The following is a 20434-nucleotide window of genomic DNA, read 5'->3' on the forward strand; positions in this document are numbered from 1 at the left end:
ACCCACTCCCCCCTGCCTGTCTGCCCATCCCTACCTCGCGTTTGCCCTGCAGAGCCTCCCCGCATCCCCATCCTTCCCCCCACCAAACCCTCTGCCCACCTTGCTCAAATATCCCCGCTACATTTTCAAACCCGCCCCCACCCCTTTGCCTGGGAAGCGAAAGAATCGGGACAGAGGGGTCCTGACAGCAGACAGCAGCCGGGGAAGCGGGTGGCCTAACACTCTGCCCAGCCCCCTCTCGTGATTCTCCCCCCCCCAAAACTGCCATCTACACTCGACACTTTGGGGTTCTAGATTGGAGAAGTGGGACTCCCGCTTGGGGTTGGGAACCTCAAGTCATGGGAGGAGCCCTCAACAAGAATGGAGGAGTGCAGGAGCCCCCGCGCCTCCAAAGCTTAGGAGCTGCTGGGAGATGCTGCCGAAGGTGGGGGGTTGGGGGCGGTGCTGATGCCCCGGAGCCGCCGGGCCAAGGAGCCGCGGGCAAAGAGGAGGGGCCTCGCTCACCACTTCCCCCCTCTTTCTCCGCAGCCACTCAGGATGAGGGTCCGGCCCTGCCAGCCCGCGCTGGGGCCCCCCCGCCCGGCCCCGGTCTAACTGCCCCCGCCCCCAGGCCTCGCCCGGCTCCCAGGCCCCCAGCCGGCTCTCCAGCCCCAGGATGCGCTGAGCCGCCGGGGGGCTGAGGCCGCGCCAACTACATGCATGTCCCCCGGGGGCAAGTTCGACTTTGACGACGGGGGCTGCTACGTGGGGGGCTGGGAGGCGGGGCGGGCACATGGCTACGGCGTGTGCACGGGGCCCGGCGCCCAGGGCGAGTACAGCGGCTGCTGGGCACACGGCTTCGAGTCACTGGGCGTCTTCACGGGGCCCGGCGGACACAGCTACCAGGGCCACTGGCAGCAGGGCAAGCGCGAAGGGCTGGGCGTGGAGCGCAAGAGCCGCTGGACGTATCGCGGCGAGTGGCTGGGCGGGCTGAAGGGGCGCAGCGGCGTGTGGGAGAGCGTGTCCGGCCTGCGCTACGCCGGGCTCTGGAAGGACGGCTTCCAGGACGGCTACGGCACCGAGACCTACTCCGACGGAGGTGCGGGGCCCGGCCCACTACTGTCTGTCTGCTCGTCCGCGTACGCCTCCCAGTCGGTCCGGCCCGCGTCTGCCTTTCCCCGCCATAGCCCCCCCCCCACGCCCCGCTCTCTCCCCCGCGCTGTCCCCCTGGACAGCGCCCCCAGCCTGTCTTCCTGCCCTCCCCTCCCGCCATCGCACCCGCCTTGCTATCTGTCTGCCCCTGCCTGCCTTTCCCTCTCCCCGGCCACCTGACCCTCGCCGCCCCGCGCGCCTCCGCCCGACCCTCAGGCACCAGGTCGCCAGCCCCTCCCACCCCTCCGCGCTGCGGGGCCCACACACCCGCCCTACCTGCCCCCTCACATTCCCTCCGTCGGCTGTCCCCGTCCTGGTCCTGTTTGTTTGTCACATGGCTATCTCACACACCCCGTCAGCCTGTCCCCCACACCCTCCGGACTGTCCGTCCGCCACGCTCCCAGCCTGCCGCCCCTCCCCTTCCTCCCGCATTGCCCAAACCCGCGGATCTCCGGCTGCCTGTCTCTCTTCGCTCCGCTTTTCCGCACCTTCCGACCCGCCCTGGCCTGTCGCCAGCCCTACTGCCCTTCCCCGACCTCCACGCTAAGGCTTCCAGGGGCGCTTGGAGCCTGGGGTGCGAGGAGCGGCGGGTCCTGACACTGTCTCCCCCCCCACCCCGTCCGCAGGCACCTACCAGGGCCAGTGGCAGGCCGGGAAGCGCCACGGCTACGGGGTGCGCCAGAGCGTGCCCTACCACCAGGCGGCGCTGCTCCGCTCTCCCCGCCGCACCTCTCTGGACTCCGGCCACAGCGACCCCCCAACGCCGCCCCCGCCCCTGCCCCTGCCCGGAGACGAGGGGGGCAGCCCGGCCTCTGGCTCGCGGGGAGGCTTCGTGCTGGCCGGGCCTGGAGACGCCGACGGTGCGTCCTCCCGCAAGCGCACCCCCGCGGCCGGCGGCTTCTTTCGCCGTTCGCTGCTGCTAAGCGGGCTCCGCGCTGGCGGGCGCCGCAGCTCCTTGGGCAGCAAGCGGGGCTCCCTGCGTAGCGAGGTGAGCAGCGAGGTGGGCAGTACAGGGCCCCCGGGCTCCGAAGCCAGCGGGACCCCGGCCCCAGCGCCGCCCGCCCTCATCGAGGGCTCAGCCACCGAGGTGTATGCGGGCGAATGGCGCGCCGACCGGCGCAGCGGCTACGGCGTGAGCCAGCGCTCCAACGGGCTTCGCTACGAGGGCGAGTGGCTGGGCAACCGGCGGCACGGCTACGGGCGCACTACCCGCCCCGACGGCTCCCGTGAAGAGGGCAAGTACAAGCGCAACAGGCTGGTGCACGGGGGGCGTGTGCGCAGCCTCCTGCCGCTGGCCCTTCGACGGGGCAAAGTCAAGGAGAAGGTGGACAGGGCTGTGGAGGGCGCCCGTCGAGCAGTGAGCGCGGCACGCCAGCGCCAGGAGATCGCCGCTGCCAGGTGGGCATCGGGTGCAGGGGCCAAAGCTGAGCTAAGGGGAGAAGGTACCCTCGAGACAGGGAAGGGGGTTGGTGCTTAAAAGAGGACCAGGGCACACGGCCTAAGGCCTAGTGTGGAAGAGCAAGCCTAAGACCAGGCAGTTGTAGCGTTAGGTGTTTATCTGAGGCTACAGGTGGATATGGGTGTAACCGTGGGTGGCCGGGTATTTGAGGGAAGCCATGTTAGATTTTAAGTGTGTCTTAGTGTCCTTTATGGGGATGTGTGTCATTGTAAGTGGGATTCGGTGAACACTGCCTTTTGCAGGCCCAGAAACCTCACAGAACTCAGGCTCCTAGTCTTCCCCTTCTTGCAGCTGCTCCAGCCTCCAGGCCCCCGGCGGGAGAGCAGCAGCTCTGGGGAGCGGGGTGGAGTGTGTGTTCCCAACCACAGCCCAGCCTGCCCACAGCCTGGTATCATTAAAACCTGGAGTCTCGGAAAGGTCTAGTTTGTACGGCTGACCTCTCCACCTAAAAAGAAAGCCCCCTCTTAGTTTTACTTCCTCTGCCTCCCAGTCTTTACCCAAAGATAAAGATTTTTGGAGAAGAGGCTTTGCCCGTAAATGAAAATTTTGTTTTCTGTAAGTCAGATTACATTTCCATGCCTCAGGAACCTTGTCATTTAAAGCAGGGCTGTCCAGTAGCAACATAATGTAAGCCGAATAAATAATTTTAAATCTTCTAGTAACCATAAAAAAATTAAAAGAAATAGATGAAGTGAATTTAAATAATATATTTTATTTAAACCAGTATATCCAAAATACTATCATTTCAACCCATAATTAATATAAAATTATGAGATATTTTACATCCCCCCTTTTTTACTAAGTCTTTGAAATCTAGTATATATTTTATACTCATAGCATATCATTTCAATTCAGTCCAGTCACATCTTAAGTGCTTAATAGCTACATATGGCTCGTGACTACTGGAGTGGATCGCCCAAACCCAAAGAAAGCCAAAGCCCATTTGTAATGGCATTCATAGGTCCCTGAGTTATGCAGTTCATCCATATTATTTTTATATATTAGCTTTTATTTAAAGGGGGGGCATAGTTCGAGGATTTTAGGTTAATTTTAGGACTGTTTCAAAGGATAAGAGTTCAAGATATATCTAAATACGCTTTACTGGGTTTGTATGATGGGTGACAAGGGGTGTGTGTGTGTGTGTGTCCATGTCACATCCAGAGTAGGTGCCTGAGCCAGAGGATGTCTATGTGTACACATATCTGAGTGGCTGGAGGGTGAGAGTTCGGGGCCTTAAGCCAGGGATGGGGCAGGCAGGGCACCAGGGAGCACTTTCTACTAGATGCAGAGTTGGCATGTGCAGGAAAAACTGTTTTCAGTAGCTAGAGAATCAGGCAGTGGGAGGAGTCTGGTTAGTCTCCCCAGCAACAGGCCTGACAAACCTGATTGGCTATGAGCTACCATGGAAACAGAGCCTCAGCAGCAGGTGCCTCTGCCAGGTAGCCTGAGCCTGGCCTGATGCCTAAGTACAGACTGGATCTACTGCCTAAGACTTGATCATCCATCCCCTCCCAGTTCAAAAACACAGGCTCTTATCCGTGTTGCAGTTCCTTTACGGCCAATAGAACTGGATGTAACACGAGACTGTGATCTTCATCCCCTTCCCTAAACCAGGACCAGCTCAGTTTCAGGACAGGGGTAGTCGTGTTCATACAGAGTCTGAAAGCCCTAACATGGAAGAACAGCATTATCTGAGGTTCCTCCAAGCAGGCTGTAGAGGTCCTTGACCCACCAAGTGTGTCAGGAGGAGGCTCACCATATCTTCCAAGGTACATACAGAGCAGGTGGACCTGAGTCTGCAGTGGATGCCGCCACCCTCCTCCCTATCCCCACACCCAGACTGCCTCTTAGGCCAGACTCAACAGGCCTGGGGCCAGAGGAAGCCATGGATCTTGATCCATTCGATCCCATTGAGAGTATAGCGGTCAAGATTACAGAAGTCACTTAATGATTACAGGGCATCTACCACTAACAGCAGGAGGTGAAAGGGAAGGGAACATGGAGAAAGTGACTGACCTCAGAGGGAGAACTTGGAAACAAGAGCAGGGAAAGGACTGGATAATGCTCCAAGGTACCCTGTACCTAAGGAGCAGGGTAGGGGGGGAGGGGGCTGTAGAAGGGAGCCTAGGAGCTTACCCAAAAGGTGTCATCACAGTGGTGAGAAAGCATGCAGGTTGGCAGGGAGAAGGAACAGACAATAGCAGAAAGGGGGGACCCACCCTCACTCTAGTTCCAGAGTTGAGAAAGATGAGGTGGGGCAGGGGCAGCAGTCACGGTGAGAAAGGGAGGAGAATGGTGGAATAACAGAAGAGGTTAAGGAAAAGCAACACGTGACGTTCTCATGTCAGGAAATCTGCAGAGAGAGGCAGGATTCAATAACAGCTGGCAGTGGCGAGGGGGAGGGAGGCAAAGGCCCCTCACATGGGGAGAGAGTGGCTAAGAGCAAGGGCAGGGGATGAAGCTGTTACAAGGGCAGGACTGAGGGACAGGAAAACACCCAGGACCCCACAGAGAGCTGTGTGACCCCAGGGGGTGTGAGAGGAGTTGTTAACAACAGGAGGTGCCAACGGCACAGAGGGCAGGCAGGCATAGCTTATAAGCACCAAGCAGGTATATCTACAGAGGGCTGTGCTAAGAGAGCAAGGGCTCACTTGTCAATGGGACAGGAGAAGGCAGGAACAGCATAACACAGCTGAGAGCAGCTGGGGGGGGGGGGCTGGCCCTGTGGCTTAAAGAAGGGAAGTGTTACTGCAGGACAAGATGGTGGAAGGGTGTGAGAGGACCAGGAGGGTGTGATGACAGGAGGCACAGGCCAGGTCTAGGAGAGGAGACTAGAGGCCAGCTACCCTGCTGGGCTGGGGATGTGTTGGGGGGCAGGGGTTTGCATGGGCCAAGGGGCTGGAGCATCTGTGCAGGTCTGCTAAGTCCCTGTCCCTGGAACCTGACAGGGCAGCAGACGCCCTTCTAAAGGCAGTAGCAGCCAGCAGCGTTGCTGAGAAGGCTGTGGAGGCTGCTCGAATGGCCAAACTCATAGCCCAGGATCTGCAACCCATGTTAGAGGCCCCAGGTGAGGCATGGACAGCCTGGGGTGGGGACTGGGCCCGCTGGGGAGCTGGAGGGGAAAGGGGAAGGCATGGGAAAGCCAAGGTATGAGGGTCTGAGGGGTGGCAGGGTAGGGAGTAGACCTGGGAATTGATAATAGGGTAATGAGGACAAGGGGCTGGGGTCTTGCAGTGAGAGGCTATAAGCCTGGAAATACCAAAGTCCTGGGAGGTGCCCAGTCAGGGGGATAAAGCTGGAGCTTTTGCAGTCCAAGGCCAGTTAGGCCCCTCTGATTCTTAGCTATCCCTGCCCCAGGCCGCAGACCCAGGCAGGACTCAGAAGGTTCTGACACAGAGCCCTTGGATGAAGACAGCCCTGGGGTGTACGAAAATGGACTTACCCCCTCAGAGGGCTCTCCCGAACTGCCCAGCAGTCCTGCCTCCTCCCGCCAACCCTGGCAACCCCCTGCCTGCCGGAACCCACTGCCTCCTGGAGGGGACCGGGGTCCCTTCTCCAGCCCCAAAGCTTGGCCTGGGGAGTGGGGGTGCCCAGGTGAGCAGGCAGAGGAACTAGCTGGCTATGAGGCCGAGGATGAGGCTGGGATCCAGGGCCCAGGACCCAGAGATGGTTCCCCACTCCTTGGAGGCTGCAGTGACAGTTCCGGAAGTCTTCGAGAGGAGGAAGGGGAAGATGAAGAGCCCTCGTCCCCCATGAGGACCTTGGCACCTGAGCCCGCGGCCACACCAGTCCTAAGGGGCCCACCCTCAAGGGGTCCTGAAGCTGGGTGCCTGATGGAAGAGCTTGAGGAGCCAGCTGCAACTGCGAGGCCTGCCCAGCCGGTGAGACAGACACCTCCGTTCTACTCTGTGCCCTCTGAGTCTCAGCTCCTTTTGGGCTCTCTTCTCAGAGCCTTGCCTCTCACCCTTTCCTGGCCGCTCTCTGATCCCCTGAGGGGCTTTGATGTGGATTCCCCTTTCTCTCTGCCTGCCCAGTCTTAAACCATATCCTACCTCAAATTCTTTTTAAAATTTGAGAGCTGGAAGAAACCTTAAAGATCTTCATGTCTAACTCCCTCTTATGACAGAAAGGGAAGCTGAGGCCCAGAGCACTTAAAGTAACTTGCCCAAGGTTACAGACTAATAATGAACAATACAGCCAGAACATTTTTCCCTGTTCTCCTTCCATATCATTTCTGGCTCCCAGTTTCCTACTCCACCCCCGCCCCCACCTCCACACTTTCTCTCTTTGGTGCCCAGAAATAAAAAAGGAAAAGCTCGTACCCTCCCTACTCTGACTCTCCCTCCCTCTCCTGGGAAGAAGAAAAATAGAAGAAAAAAAAAAAAGTCAGAAAACCAGGAGGGGTGGAGTTTCCCCAAAACCCTCTATTTTGATTGGACTCCAGGCTTCTGTTTCCTAGCAACCACATCCTTACCCCTTCATCCCTTTCTGCTTTACTGCAGTACTGGCTGCTGCTGCCAATCAATGTATGCTACTAAGGCACCTTCTGCCTGGGCCACGTGACATGCTGGTGGGAGCGGAGTGGAGGGAGGAAGGGCTGTTTCTGATTTGAGGAAGCCAGACAGAACATGCGGCCCTGGCTGGGAGAAGAGGGGTATTTTGCAATCCAAAACAAAGGCCCATGCTCTGCTCTGGCCTCTGAGGAGAGGTGCCTGGGACCCTCCAGCTTTGCCACTTTGGCCAGGGCAGGAAGATAGGATCTGTCGCTGGACCTGGTCCTCAGGGACTGAGACTGCATTTCTCCTTCCTCTCTAGGGAGCTGCCAACCCCCTGGTGGTGGGAGCCGTGGCCCTCCTGGACCTCAGCCTGGCATTCCTGTTCTCCCAGCTCCTTACCTAAGGCTCCTGCCTGGCCTAATTCTGGCTTTGGTTGCTGCCTCTTCACTCCTTTGACCTGCCTTTCTCTCTTTCCCCCCTCTGCTTGTTTTTTTCTCCTTTCTTTCTCTTCTCCCTTTCCTTTCTGTCTCCCTTCATTTTTGTCTCTTGCTTTTTCTTCTGGCTCTCCTTTCAGATTTTCTCGTTTATTCTGGATCTGTCTCTGTCTTCCTCACTCCATTCCCCAACCCAACCCCTCCTTTCTCTAGATTGTTTACATATGAAGGGCTTTTCTTGCTCAGAGTTGCTCTCTTCTCTGAGACACACAAATCTAAGTCAGACCATTGCTCCAGACCCTCCCCACCTTTTCTTTAGACCTGAACTTGGATGAGGGTGGGGGTTTGGTATCCTGAGGAGTCTCCTGAAAGCTGTGTAAAAAGAAGGAAGAAAGTGGAGGAGTGACCACACTGGGCAAGGCGCTGGTTGAGCTGCTGTGGCTCCCTACCCCAGGGACCTGGTGTCCCTCTGAGGCCTAGTAAAAAAGCTGGAGGAGGTATAGCCACCATCTCCAACTTCGGAGGATCTTACCCCCCACCCCTCCAAGCACTGAGATAGGTTCTTGCCTAATTCTATCCTTCCCTAAAGAAGATATGAAAAGTAATTAAAGCTAGAATGACTCCCTAGCATCTCCCACTTTTCCCCCTCAACAGCCAGCCCCTCATCCAACCCCCTAGGGTGGCATGCCATGTGTAAAGGAAAAAAGGAGCCCAGGGCAGCCACGTCACCCAGTGATCTCTCCCACCCTCCCCTCTCCCCTCCAAGTTCATTTGGTTGGTCTGGACTCACTCGTGGCCTTTGATTAAATTCTATGGGGCCTGAAGAAGACATTGCTACTGCAGAAGGTTCCAGGCACTTGAGCAAGGACCCCACTCCCCAACTCTGGCAGTTGTGGTAGGGGAGGCAGTTTTGAGGAACGGAACCAGACCAGTTAACAGGAACTCACAGGGCAGCAAAAGTTGTGACAAGCTTAATCTCTATGAAGGTTATATTTTTTCCCACATCATATCAGAATATTGTGACATGGATAAACAGAAGGAGGGGATCACAGGAAGCCAATATATCACACACTTTCCAGGCAGGGCAGAGGTGGGAGTCAAAATGGGCCGTAAGGTGGGTGGAGAGGAGAGCCCTGTTTGAGGTTGTGGCTGATCCCTGGCACTAACTTTTCCCCTGGGGGCAGGAAGCCCTAGGAAGAGGGGACTGTAAGGTCCCCAGGGGATCTTTCCTCCCTACCCCTGCATGAGGCAGAGGCAAGCTGCCTGTCAAACCCCTCCCTCAAGGAATGGCCTTGCCTGGGAATGCCCACCACACACACCCTCTTCTTTTTTCTAGTCGAACTCTGTTTACTCCTTGGACTGCCTCCCTCCCTCCTCCCTTCTCAACCTTTACTTCTGATTTCTATTTCATGGAATTTGGGACTGAAGTTAAACTACAACAGTGCCGCCAACACCAAGTCTTGCAGGAAAAAAATACAAAGAAATTTAACAAAAAAATATATTAATAAAAAAGTTCTAAAAAGGGGAGGATTGTCATTTCCTGTGGGATGCGATGGCTTCAAACCCAAGCTCTGAGGATGCAAGGGTGGCGAGAATGTACGAGAGAAGCCCTCTTGGGAACTGCAGGCCTGTTAGGCAGTCTCAAGTCTCCTATGTAGTCAAAGACTCTTCCAAAAGTCCAAAACCTGAGGCCAGACGACTTACGACGGCTCCGCTGGGCGGCCCAGGAGGGGCGGGATCCCGTGATGGGGGCGGGGAGAGGGAAGGACCAGACCGACACCAACTCCCGCCCCGCCAAGTACCAGGAAACGCCGGGGGGAGAGGAACGGAGTTGAGCCACAAACCAGGTGAGGTTGGTATCGTGTGTGGGGAAGCTGGGCGCCTAAAATGCGAGCCTGGGGAGGAGTCCCGCGGAGGAACTAGGGAAGAGCCCTGGAAGGAAAGGAATGGGTGAGCCAGAGATGAAAAACCAGGTGGGGTGGAGAGGGGCAAATAGGCGGGGTCCCGGCGCAGCCTCAGTAGGAAAGTGTGCTGGGTTGGGCGGAGACGCATGCGTAGTGGGGATCTCCGGCGGGGAGAAGGGGGTGGAGTTTGGAGACACGCGGGGAAAGGTGAATGTGGGTTCAGTTTTAGAGGAGCCTTGAGACCCCGGCCGTCAGGATCTTGGTACAGGGCAAGAGTGGGCAGAAAAGCCAGACACTCCCAGCCAGAGAGGGTTAAAGTCCTCTTTCCATTCTCGGGCTCCAGTCCCCGCCTCCCCGCTCAGGATGGTGGTGCCTTCGCTGAAGCTTCAAGATCTAATTGAGGAGATTCGTGGGGCCAAGACCCAGGCCCAGGAGCGGGAAGTGATCCAAAGGGAGTGTGCCCACATCCGGGCCTCGTTCCGCGACGGGGACCCTCTGCAGAGGCACCGCCAGCTGGCCAAACTGCTCTATGTCCACATGTTGGGCTATCCTGCCCACTTTGGACAGGTACTGGTCAGGGATGCCTGCTTTCAGGGATGAGAAAGGCTAGTGGGCCAGGGTCTTGGACTTGCTCATCAATGTGTGCCCCTGTTTTTTAATACTGCAATATTCTGAGCCCTCACAGCATGCACTGCAGACGTCCTGCCCCATTACATTCCCTATTGGTCGGCAGTTGTACTGAACCCTTCGTTCTCTGGCCAGCCCCCTCCCAGGCACCTCCTTCTCTCCTCTCCTATTCTCCTCAACTCCTGTTACCTTGAAACTACCCACTAGCTCTAAGCCTCTCCTTTTGTTGCACAGAGTGGAGAGTGATGGGATATGGTGCCCCCACAAATTAACCTGGTGTTAAGGAGGAAGATAGACAATGGCTGTTAGTGTCTCTGGCTTCACTCATTTCCCCTTCCTGGTCTGCCCCTTCCCCTGTAGATGGAGTGCCTGAAACTGATTGCCTCCGCCAGGTTCATAGACAAGAGGGTGGGCTACCTGGGTGCCATGCTTCTACTGGATGAGAGACAGGATGCCCACCTGCTTATTACCAACAGCATCAAGAAGTAAGGGGGTTCTGGGAAGCACTTGGAATCAGGACAATGGGAGAGTGAGGAACTGGGAAATCCAGGGGACTGCCTGCTGTAGGCACTGAAAGGACTGAATTTCTCAGAGGCTTGACAGACTGTCCTCTCAAAACTGTGCAGTGACCTGAGCCAGGGTATCCAGGCAGTACAAGGCCTGGCCCTGTGCACTCTGAGTGCCATGGGCTCTGCTGAGATGTGTCGGGACCTGGCCACTGAGGTGGAGAGACTGCTCCTGGGTCCCAGCCCCTATGTGCGCAAGAAGGTGAGATGGTGGGATTGCAGGCCCTTTCCCCTCTAGAAGCTGTCCCTTTTGCCACATGGCTGAGGTGGGGGGTGATCCATCGTGAGCCCCTGACTTCTGCAGGCCGTTCTGACTGCAGTGCACATGATCCGAAAGGTCCCTGAGCTCTCTGACATCTTCCTACCAGTTTGTGCCAAACTGCTTCATGAACAGCACCATGGTAAGGCCCCAGGGCTCCCCATGCCCTGCCTCAGCTCTGGCTGTGGCCAAAGGTGGAAAATGGGACAGGATACTTAGCTCATTGGAGAAGGGTAGTATGTGCACACACACAGTGGAATCCCTGTGCCCCTCGCCCACCATTCACTTCCCCTGCCCTGACCCCAGGCGTCCTGCTGGGCACCATCACGCTGATCACAGAGCTCTGCGAACGAAGCCCTGCAGCCCTCAAGCATTTTCGAAAGGTGGGCTGGTGAAGGGACAGACCCTGGGCCAGGAAAAGAGGGGCAGCGGGGTTGGGATGAGGCTGAAGGTTGAGAAGATGAGGAAGAGTGCCCAGATAAGACTGTGGCCTCCCTCCAGGTGGTGCCCCAGCTGGTGCGGATCTTCCGGACTCTGGTGACGACAGGACACACCACAGAACACAGCATATCGGGAGTCAGTGACCCCTTCCTACAGGTGGGCTGATCCTTCTCTGCTGTGTCCCTGGAACAAGAGCTTGGCTGTAAGCCCATGGCCAGTGGTCACCTCCCAGAGAAGACTTTGACTCAGTGTCTTGGGCAGGGTGGCAGACACAGGACTGCCCAGGTCATCCCAGGACCGGTGCAGGGAAGGTATGCCTGAAGGTCAGAGAATCCAGTGTAGTAACAATAAAAAACAGCCTGACCCCCCAGTCCCCTGGACTCACGTACCTCTGATCCCCTCCCAGGACCCAAGGGACCTGTAGAGGGGAGGCGGAGGGGCGGGGAGGCTCTCGGAAAGCAGCCAGACCTTTCCCAATGCTCTCCTCGATGTCAGGTTTTTCTCTTCGTCCCCATGACTTCTTACCCTAAGAACCCCTCCCCCTCTCAACCTTTAATCCAACCTCAGGTCCAGATACTTCGTCTGCTTCGGATTCTGGGCCGGAACCATGAGGAGAGCAGTGAGAACATGAATGACTTGCTCGCCCAGGTGGGGCCTGGGGAGGGGTGCTGGTTGTGTGCTGCTCTGGATCCCCAGTGTGACAGCCCACCATGAGGAGGCCAAAAGTCTGTTTCCCTCCAGACTGTGATCTCCATGAGGACCGGGGCACAGTATGGTAGAGAGTGGATGTGGGCTCAGGGAGCTTCGTTAGGTGGTTGAGTATTGAATGACATTGTGGAGAACTTCCAGAGTCCTGAGAGGACAGAGCCCCATTTACATGCATCTTCTCTCCCATCTGATCAGGTGGCCACTAACACAGATACCAGCCGAAATTCAGGCAACGCGGTCCTGTTAGAAACTGTGCTCACCATCATGGACATCCGGTCTGCAGCTGGTCTGCGGGTATCATATGCCTCTCCCACTGCGGCCCCACCCACCCACCCCAGCCAGAGAGACAGGTCCTGTGCCAGGCTGTCCCCACTCCTGAATGAGCAGATTGCTCCTTCCCTAACTGTCCCTGACCTCTGCCTCCCATAGGTTCTAGCTGTCAACATTCTTGGCCGCTTCCTGCTCAACAGTGACAGGAATATTAGGTATTATATTCCAGGCATCTGGGCTCTGCCACTGAGCCCCTGGCCCTCTGCCCTCCTTCCAGAGTCTCCCAATTCATTCCCATCCCTGTACCCAGGGCAGAATGGTGCAGGGAGGGGGCTGCTGGCTATGGCGTGATGGGGCCTCTCCCATACTGTCCAGGTACGTAGCCCTGACATCACTGCTGCGACTGGTGCAGTCTGATCACAGTGCTGTGCAGCGACACCGGCCCACTGTGGTGGAATGTCTTCGGGAACCTGATGCCTCCCTGAGTCGGTGAGCAGGACAAAGAGCCCAGTTCCTGGTGGCCAAGACCTGAACCACCTCAGGGCAGCTGGAGTAAGGGAACTAGGAGACAAATGCCAGGGGAAGGGCAGGGGCCAGGCTACCCCATAGAGACACACAGCTCCTTCTGCTAGGCGGGCCCTGGAACTGAGCCTGGCTCTGGTGAACAGCTCCAACGTGCGAGCCATGACGCAAGAGCTTCAAGGCTTTCTGGAGTTCTGCCCCCTTGATCTACGGGCAGACTGTGCCTCAGGCATCCTGCTGGCAGCAGAGAGGTGAGGTGACAGGTGCCCGGGAGGCAAAGGGTAGAATCAGGATGGTCAGTGCTGGGGCTGAAATGCTATATGTCCCCTAGGTTTGCCCCAACCAAGCGATGGCACGTAGATACCATCCTGCGAGTGTTGACAACGGTGAGGCCAGGGCTGGTCTGAGGCCTGGGTGAGAGTGGACAGGGCTCACCACACTGACTTGGCCATATTCACTGCTCCAGGCGGGTGCCCACGTTCGGGATGACGCAGTGGCCAACCTGACCCAGCTGATTGGCGGGGCGCAGGAGCTCCACGCCTACTCTGTGCGCCGCCTCTACAGTGCCCTGGCACTGGACATCTCCCAGGTGATGTTCCCACCACCCAGACTCAGGGTCGCCCAACCCTCCCAGCCCTCCTTGGGCCCACCGCTCCTTACATCTGGTTCCCAACCATTTTCCCTCAAAGTCACCACATCTACTTAGTAGAGGAGACACTCAAGGACAGAGCCCTGTTTATAGTGAGAACTCTTGGACTTCTGTCCTGATTTTGGTGCCTACTGGCTGTGTAACCAGATGACTAGTATAACTTTCTTTATGCTCAGCGCCCCCAACTTTGTACCCTGCCCACTCCCTGGAGCTGTGTTGTAGATCATATGAGATCAGTAAAAGCTCCTTCTGCATGTTTTAGACCTTATTATTACCTAAATGCTGAGTGAATTAACAAATGCAGCCAGTTCTATAGCCCCCCTGTCCATGTCACTTAAGTTGGATGGGCAGAAACCATCCGCCCCTTCTCAAGGGAGGGACCCTCCTTTCATTCGCCCTGCACCCATGGTTAGGCCATGTAGTTCTGATGCTTGGCCACCAGGGGGCAGAGGAAGCCCAGGAGCCAGGACAGTTGGGGAACAAATTATAACTGCTCCTTGTGCCAAGACCCTTTCCCTTTCCTCACCTCTGCAAAACCCACCATCTCTGCACTGCCTAAAGGGATGTCACAGGGTCTGGAAGTGAGGAGGGGACCCAGCATGTTTCTTACCCCATGCAGCAACCACTGGTGCAAGTGGCAGCCTGGTGCATTGGGGAGTACGGCGACCTTTTGCTGGAGGGGAGCTGTGAGGAAACTGAGCCAATTCAGGTGAGATCTGCGTTGAGGGTAAGCTGCAGAGGGACTTGTCAGGGGAGGCAGGACTGGCCCCAGGGTCACTACCTGTGCCCCCCGCCCCCGCAAAGGTGGAGGAAGAACAGGTGTTGGCATTACTGGAAAAGGTGCTGCAGTCCCATATATCCCTGCCAACCACCCGAGGATACGCCCTCACAGCCCTCATGAAGCTTAGCACCCGACTTCGTGGGGACAACAAGTAAGAAGGGGTCCTAGCCCCTCTCACAGACCCTCCTTTTGGTGCCTTCAGCGAGAGATGTCTCCACTGTGCCCACCAGTTCTGAGTTTCTCTTCAAGCACACACCCTAATACCCCCAACCCTTAGGTTCTTCCTTTTGAGCCAAGTGTCATGGGTACCTCCCTGCTCTGTGGGGCCTCTCCCTTCTCTGACACATCATGGAGGTGAAGGGCAAGGCAGACTGCCATTCCCACTCACACCATCCTGTGGTCCAGCCGCATCCGCCAGGTGGTGTCCATCTATGGGAGCTGCCTGGACGTGGAGCTGCAACAGCGGGCCGTGGAGTACAACACACTCTTCCAGAAGTACGACCACATGAGGTGCGGCTGGCACGCTGCCACAGCAGAGGCCCTAACCCCTGCCCTCTCCAGACGTGCTCTTCCCCAAATCCCCTTCTGGGTACAAGGGTCTCAGCTTCCCTTGTGCCCTCTTCATCCAGTCAGATCCTCTCACCCACAGTTCATTGAAGCTAAGCTGGCTTCCAGACCTTGCTCATCTGAAAACCAGCAACAGTATGCCATCTTTGCAATCAGAGGGCCCTTCCAACCCACCATGTGCTCAGGGCTCTCGTGCTCTTACCCCTCCTCCCATGTGCCTCTTGTAAAAAGCACAGGCTTCATCCAGAGGGACACACCTACATTGCATCCTCTCAGGGCTGCCATCCTGGAAAAGATGCCTCTTGTGGAACGAGGTGGTCCTCAGGTTGATGAGGAAGCAAAGGAAAGAAAAGAAGCAGCCCCTGTCTCCACGGATCCCCAGGTAAGACCAGAAGCCCCTGGGAGAAGAGGACTTGGCGGGCTTCCATTCCTAGCCCTGGTCCTTCTGCCCTTTCCCCCAGGCCTCAAAGCTCCTGGATCTGTTAGATCTCCTGCACGGCACCTCTGGGGATGCCCAGCAGCCTCCCCCTCTGGATCCCTCCCCAGAAGACACTTTAATACACCTGCTGGACCTTCCCTGTGCTCCCCCAACCCTGGGTAAGGCTCAGTAAAAGGGAGATGTCTGGGGGGGGGGGGCACTTAGAAACATGCTCCTTCTCCTTGGGCAAGGACTGAGGTTCAGGTTCTCTCTTCTCTACTGTATGTCTCTATCACATCCGCAAGTAGGTAAAAGGCTTCACTAATTAGATCATGTAGTTCCTTCCTGGGTGCCCTTCAATGTCTTTGTTTTATTCTAGACGCCTTACCCTGGCCTGTGGGCCCTGCTTCCTTCCCAGCCCACCTCATATACTTTCCTACTTCTCACTCCACTGGCCCCCTTCTCAGCTCCTCAGACCCTCTCACCTCAAGCCCTTGGCAGTTCATGTTCTTTTTACATGGAACATTCTCTCCCAAGCACATCAAGTGACTGGCTTATTCTGTCTGCAAGCCTCAGCTAAAATGTCAGAAGGCTCAGCTAAAATGTCAGATACTTCCCCTACCACTCCTATTTTAGTTAGTTCCTCCCAGTTATTCTGGCCTAGTTCATTTCCTTCTAGCACCAATTATGGTTTGTGATCATCTTGCTCTCTTGTTTATTCTCTCCCCCAACTAGACTGTCAGCTCCAACTTCTTGTCCGCTTTGTCACCAACATCCCAAGTAGTGCTCATTTTAATTTTTGTTGGATAAATGAGTGAAGTCATCTTTGGCCCATACAATGAGCTGCTTCTCTCTTCCTACCCTAGCTCCCATCCCAAATCTCAAAGTGTTTGAGCGCGAAGGACTACAGCTGAATCTGTCTTTTGTTAGACCCCCCGGGACCCCTGCTTTGCTCTTAATCACAGTCACCGCTACCAACGCCTCAGAGGGTGATGTCACCCACTTTGTTTGCCAGGCCGCTGTGCCCAAGGTTTGTAGAAGGCCAGGATTCAGAGGTGGCCTAGATACTCCAGGAGAAAAGGCCACTAAGTAGAGGAGGTGGGTGGGAATGAGATGAGGAGGGAGTGATGTGGAGATGAATACTGGGGTTATGGGAAGAGGGTTTGAAACTATTGGCTGTGCAGGGCTTGCCTGACCCCGGCGAGCTCTGCCCAACCTCCTGTGTTTAGAGCTTCGAGCTACAGCTACAGGCCCCCAGTGGGGATACAGTTCCAGCTCAGGGTGGCCTTCCAGTAACCCAGCTCCTCCAAATCCTCAATCCTAACAAGGTGAGCTCCAGGAGTCCCCAGTGGATAAGACCCAGGGAAGGGAGAAGTCATCGTTGCTAACCCTGGCCTCCACTCTCCTATTCCTAGGCACCCTTGCGGTTAAAGCTGCGCCTCACCTACAACCACTTTGGCCAGTCGGTGCAGGAGATTTTTGAGGTGAACAACTTGCCTGTGGAGACATGGCAGTAATTCAGCCTCCACTCAGCCAAAAATTCTCATATTCCAAACCACCCCTGGGTTCCCAGCTACTGGGACCCTACCTCTGAGGACTACCAGCAGATGGCACTCTGGTCCTGTGCTTGCCACTGTGAAAACCAGGGAGGTGGGAGGGCTGCCCCATCTCCCATAAATAATATAAGCCCAATAAAGCCTAAGAGGGAAGAGTCGTATTTGTGTATATTTGAGCTAGAAAACATATATGAATAACAGCAGGGAAAAGTCAACATGAAGCACTTATCTTCCTTTGGCCTTAGGAACCTTCTTCAACAAAGGAGGGTTTTCTTTCTACCCCTCTCCACACTGGGGAATAAATTTGACCCCACAAGAGGCACTCTACCATCTGGGCTGGAGCAGGGCACAGTGGCAAGATCGAACTGGAACTCCTAGATTTCCAACAGGGAATCCCATCCATTTCCCAACCTACAGCTATTCCCCGCACCCCAAGGCAGGGAAATCCCTGCTGCCTCCCCTCGTCTCTAACTCAGCTGTAAGGTGGTTTAGGAGCCGCTGGCAGAATCAATGGCATCGACCAAGGGAGGGGGGTGGCAAGGGATTTTCCTGTGCTTAACTACTGATCACGGCTAAGTGGAAATCCTATAAACACGAGCGGAAATCAATGGAGGCTGCTTAGCAGCCAGGGGAGAGGGGCGGCCCACAGATTGCATTTGACGGATGAGGGAGAGGATGCAGCCTGGGAGGTCTTGACAAAGGATAGCTGAGGGCAGGGTGAAGGAACAGACAGGCCTGGAGAGAGAGGAGTCATTGTGGAAAGGGAAGCAGGGGAACAGGCACAGTGAGCAAAGGAATGAGTCCATTGGGCTGAGTTCTCTTCCTTGTTGAGGAAGTAACACCCTAGTCCAGGCTCTTGTCAGCATCTTTAGTCTCCTGTGGCTTCTCTCTGGAGCTGTTTACTTCTAGCAGGTGATAGTCCTGAGGCCGGAAGCGCTGCAGGTACATGATCAGCTTGGCAGGCGCCCTGTCCTGTGCCAGCACACCTACAGGCAAAAGGAGAATAAGGAGAGAAACAGACAGAGCTGTAAATGCTTTGAGTCTACTCCCTGCCCTTGCAGCCAGACCCCAGAGTTGTTTCCAAGGCAGTACTGGGATACACTGCCGTCCAACCAGCTCGTGTAACCCACCAGCCCACTCCCTGATTGGCCTGTGGAAGTGAGGCCTAAAAGGGCCACTTCGGGCAGGAATGGGGGTGGCAAGCCTATAGCATGAGAACTTCTCCAAGGAGAAATGGTGAAGAGGCAGGCACTCAGGTGCCATGAAAACAGGTGCCTGAATACTGACTCATTTCTTTTAACTTAAAAAAAAATGTTTACTGATTTTATAGCAAGAGAAACATTGGTTTTTGTTGTCCTACTTACTTATGCTTTCACTGGTTGATTCTTGTTATGTGCCCTGACTGGGGATTGAATCCACAACTTTGGAGTATCAGAACGACACTCTAACCAACTGAGCTACCCTGCCAGGACTCAACCCATTTCAGTTATTGTTCCTGTCCCCCAATCAAGATTAAAGTCCATGTAGGCAGGCCAAAGCTCACTGGCTTGTTCATGAAGCACATGCAGAGAAGCACACAGAGAAACCAAAGGACGCAAAAAAAAGAAAAAGGGAGAGAAACAGCTATAGCCATGGTGTGGGATTCACATCAAATTATAGCCTCTGTGGTGGAGCCATGATAAGCTGGTGTCTTATTGGTAGTACCTGAGAGCATGCTGGGCACACACAGGAAACTCAGCGTATGTTTGCTGAGGAGGTGAAAGCTGTAAGGCCCCATGGAATACACGACCCCATACTTGTGTGGGTGAACTGTCTACAGGGCACTAAGCCTGGGAAAAGAAAAAAACCTGCTAATGCTTGCCCCACTGTCTGTCCCACAAATACAACATTATTGCGTTTTACTCAAAGCTAACAGGACGAATTAAATGAAGGTTTAGGTAGTTGTAGAAACGGAGGGATAGGAGTTGGAGGAAGGATGGGTGGATTGAAGGATTGAAGCAGAGAACTGACCAATGGAACTGAAGGACACCTGGAGTAGCTAGAGGTATGAGAACTAAATGAGATAGAATGACTGGGGTAGATTAGAGATGGTTGGAAGAATTAAATCCTGATTAGACAGCTACTACGAAAGAGAACACAGGATTTGATAGACCCCTAAGCAAACTGGGTCTTCGAGAAGATTGCTAAAACAGTTCCCATTAGAGAAATAACACCAAGACCCTCCCCACTAACTGGCCCAGTGGGTACAACTAGAGGAACAGGAAAAGCACAGAAGGGCCTGTCTCCCTCACCAAGCATGCTGCTGAGCCTGTCGATCTTCTCTAGGGCAGCTGGGACTTCAGCCTTCTCCTGTACCAGGGCCTCTATTTCACCCACAGCGTAGCCAAAATCAGCTGTATCCAGGTCCACCACAAGCGGAGGCTCCTCTTTATCAGTTCTGGATAGCACCAAGTTCCAGGTACTGCGATTAGTCACAAAACTGGCTACTTCCTGCAGTCTCAGTGGGCCCAGCACAGCAGTCACATCCCCAGCTCCCAGGACCTCAACCCCCAGTACCTCACAGAGCTGGGCCACAATTGCAGACTCAGCTGTGAGTTCCCTGTATTCAGTGTGGGGTCCTGAGACACCTGCTGGTCCAGGACATTTGAGCTCCCATCCACTATTTTCTCGCTGTCGGAGCCAGTGGTCGGCCCGCATGAGGCTCAGCTCAGGGGTGTCATAGTAGTTGTCTCGGAAGATGACCCGGTGCTCCAGAGTGCCACCCAACTCTTGCAGGCGCTTCTCTGTTTCTGGCCCAGGAACGAACTTTCGCTCCACCTCAATCAAGCCCTGGGCCATACTACCTGCAATCAATCAACAAATATTTGCTTAGCTCCCAAGGGTGCTCAGCTTTGCAGGATGACAGCTCAGCAAAGAGCCCCCCACCTTTACCCCTGGAAAAACCTATGACACAGACACACTGTCACAGAATTCTCTGTTGGTGCTGCGGCCCTTTCTCCCTGCCTCTGTGATGGAAGGCCCCCGTCTGATGTTTTAAGACTGCAGCAGAGACAGATCTTCAGGAAGATTCCTTGCACCGCTGATCATGTGCTCCATCCAAAGGGGTCTCTGGAAAGCAGGCCGCGCGGCCGGTGTCCTTTCTACGCTCCTCTCTACACCCTGTTACTCTGGGAGTCAGGTGGCTCACTGCCGGGGATGACCCGCCCGACCCAGCCCTTCCCAGCCACCGCAGGGACAAGCGGAGCCTCGAATCTCACCTCAAAACCCGAAGAGTCTCCCTCTCGCGGGACCCGGAGATGGGGGACGAGAGCCCAAGCCACTCCCGCGAGGAATGCCGGGAACGGTCCTTAGCCCCGGCCTTGGCCTGGCAGTGCGCACCCGACCGGTCCCACCGCGAGCGGCCATATTAGGCCCGATGTAATGGTGCACGTGCAGACCGGCCCGAGAGGCCTGCTGGGTTTTAAGGCGCCAAGACCTTCGCAGTGGGACTGGAGTAAAGCCGTCCCGCTGAGCTCAGCTCCTCTATTCCACCCTTTCTCTGCTCCCAGGGGTCGGGCCGGGTCAGGCTGTACCTGACACCCTGGAGCCCAGGCGCATGATGGGAGTTGTAGTTCCAAAAGGAGGCTTTGCTCCCCCTCCCCCACCG

At 55.7% G+C, this 20434-nt stretch overlaps 3 protein-coding genes across 10 annotated transcripts in view; 2 read left to right on the plus strand and 1 right to left on the minus strand.

Moving 5' to 3' along the window:
* The first annotated feature begins 589 nt into the window (after positions 1-589).
* Positions 590-8998, plus strand: JPH4 (junctophilin 4). 5 transcript variants are annotated; one of them, XM_037129299.2, is made up of 5 exons: positions 590-1078; positions 1758-2529; positions 5539-5657; positions 5933-6471; positions 7406-8998. In XM_037129299.2, exons 1-5 carry the CDS (start codon positions 700-702, stop codon positions 7487-7489), a joined length of 1893 nt encoding a protein of 630 aa, XP_036985194.1. In that variant the 5' UTR covers positions 590-699; the 3' UTR covers positions 7490-8998. The 5 variants fall into 5 exon arrangements, 3 of the variants coding, with proteins under 3 accessions (XP_036985194.1, XP_036985195.1, XP_036985196.1); XM_037129300.2 differs by having other exon boundaries at positions 5948-6471; XM_037129301.2 differs by having other exon boundaries at positions 6278-6471.
* A 315-nt stretch (positions 8999-9313) lies between these two features.
* On the plus strand, positions 9314-16840 carry AP1G2 (adaptor related protein complex 1 subunit gamma 2). Of its 3 annotated transcripts, none has more exons than XM_053654858.1 (22): positions 9314-9367; positions 9787-9991; positions 10412-10536; positions 10678-10819; positions 10922-11018; positions 11183-11259; positions 11378-11473; positions 11885-11965; positions 12221-12319; positions 12455-12510; positions 12671-12784; positions 12928-13068; positions 13149-13203; positions 13284-13406; positions 14086-14175; positions 14271-14398; positions 14653-14757; positions 15091-15196; positions 15276-15411; positions 16099-16262; positions 16462-16560; positions 16648-16840. In XM_053654858.1, exons 2-22 carry the CDS (start codon positions 9788-9790, stop codon positions 16747-16749), a joined length of 2340 nt encoding a protein of 779 aa, XP_053510833.1. In that variant the 5' UTR covers positions 9314-9367; position 9787; the 3' UTR covers positions 16750-16840. The 3 variants fall into 3 exon arrangements, with proteins under 3 accessions (XP_053510833.1, XP_053510832.1, XP_036985191.2); XM_053654857.1 differs by lacking the exon at positions 9314-9367 and adding an exon at positions 9382-9470 and having other exon boundaries at positions 9768-9991; positions 15249-15411; XM_037129296.2 differs by lacking the exon at positions 9314-9367 and adding an exon at positions 9383-9470 and having other exon boundaries at positions 9768-9991.
* Positions 16841-16931: 91 nt separating this feature from the next.
* The window catches only part of THTPA (thiamine triphosphatase), a 29425-nt gene continuing 25922 nt past the window's right edge, over positions 16932-20434 (minus strand). The window contains exons 1-3 of one of the 2 annotated variants that reach the window (XM_037129302.2): positions 20046-20378; positions 19080-19631; positions 16932-17774 (exon numbers count right to left, since the gene is read on the minus strand). In XM_037129302.2, coding sequence (XP_036985197.2) covers positions 17632-17774; positions 19080-19626 — 690 coding nt within the window. In that variant the 5' untranslated portion in view covers positions 19627-19631; positions 20046-20378 and the 3' untranslated portion in view covers positions 16932-17631. Of the gene's footprint in view, positions 17775-19079; positions 19632-20045; positions 20379-20434 lie in introns of those variants that run through there. The other variant, XM_037129303.2, reaches the window with a different exon arrangement.

Source organism: Artibeus jamaicensis, unplaced genomic scaffold (assembly GCF_021234435.1).
Source record: "Artibeus jamaicensis isolate MK-2021 breed Jamaican fruit bat unplaced genomic scaffold, CSHL_Jam_final contig_887, whole genome shotgun sequence".
Taxonomy (NCBI): Eukaryota; Metazoa; Chordata; class Mammalia; order Chiroptera; family Phyllostomidae; genus Artibeus; species Artibeus jamaicensis.

Coding starts and splice junctions, on each gene's coding strand:
- JPH4 (XM_037129299.2), top strand. CDS start 700: ATGTCCCCCGGGGGCAAGTTCGACTTTGACGACGGGGGCTGCTACGTG. Junction 2,530..5,538: donor CAGGAGATCGCCGCTGCCAG/GTGGGCATCGGG, acceptor GGAACCTGACAG/GGCAGCAGACGCCCTTCTAA. Junction 5,658..5,932: donor ACCCATGTTAGAGGCCCCAG/GTGAGGCATGGA, acceptor TCTGATTCTTAG/CTATCCCTGCCCCAGGCCGC.
- AP1G2 (XM_053654857.1), top strand. Junction 11,019..11,182: donor GCTTCATGAACAGCACCATG/GTAAGGCCCCAG, acceptor CCCTGACCCCAG/GCGTCCTGCTGGGCACCATC. Junction 11,260..11,377: donor CCCTCAAGCATTTTCGAAAG/GTGGGCTGGTGA, acceptor GCCTCCCTCCAG/GTGGTGCCCCAGCTGGTGCG.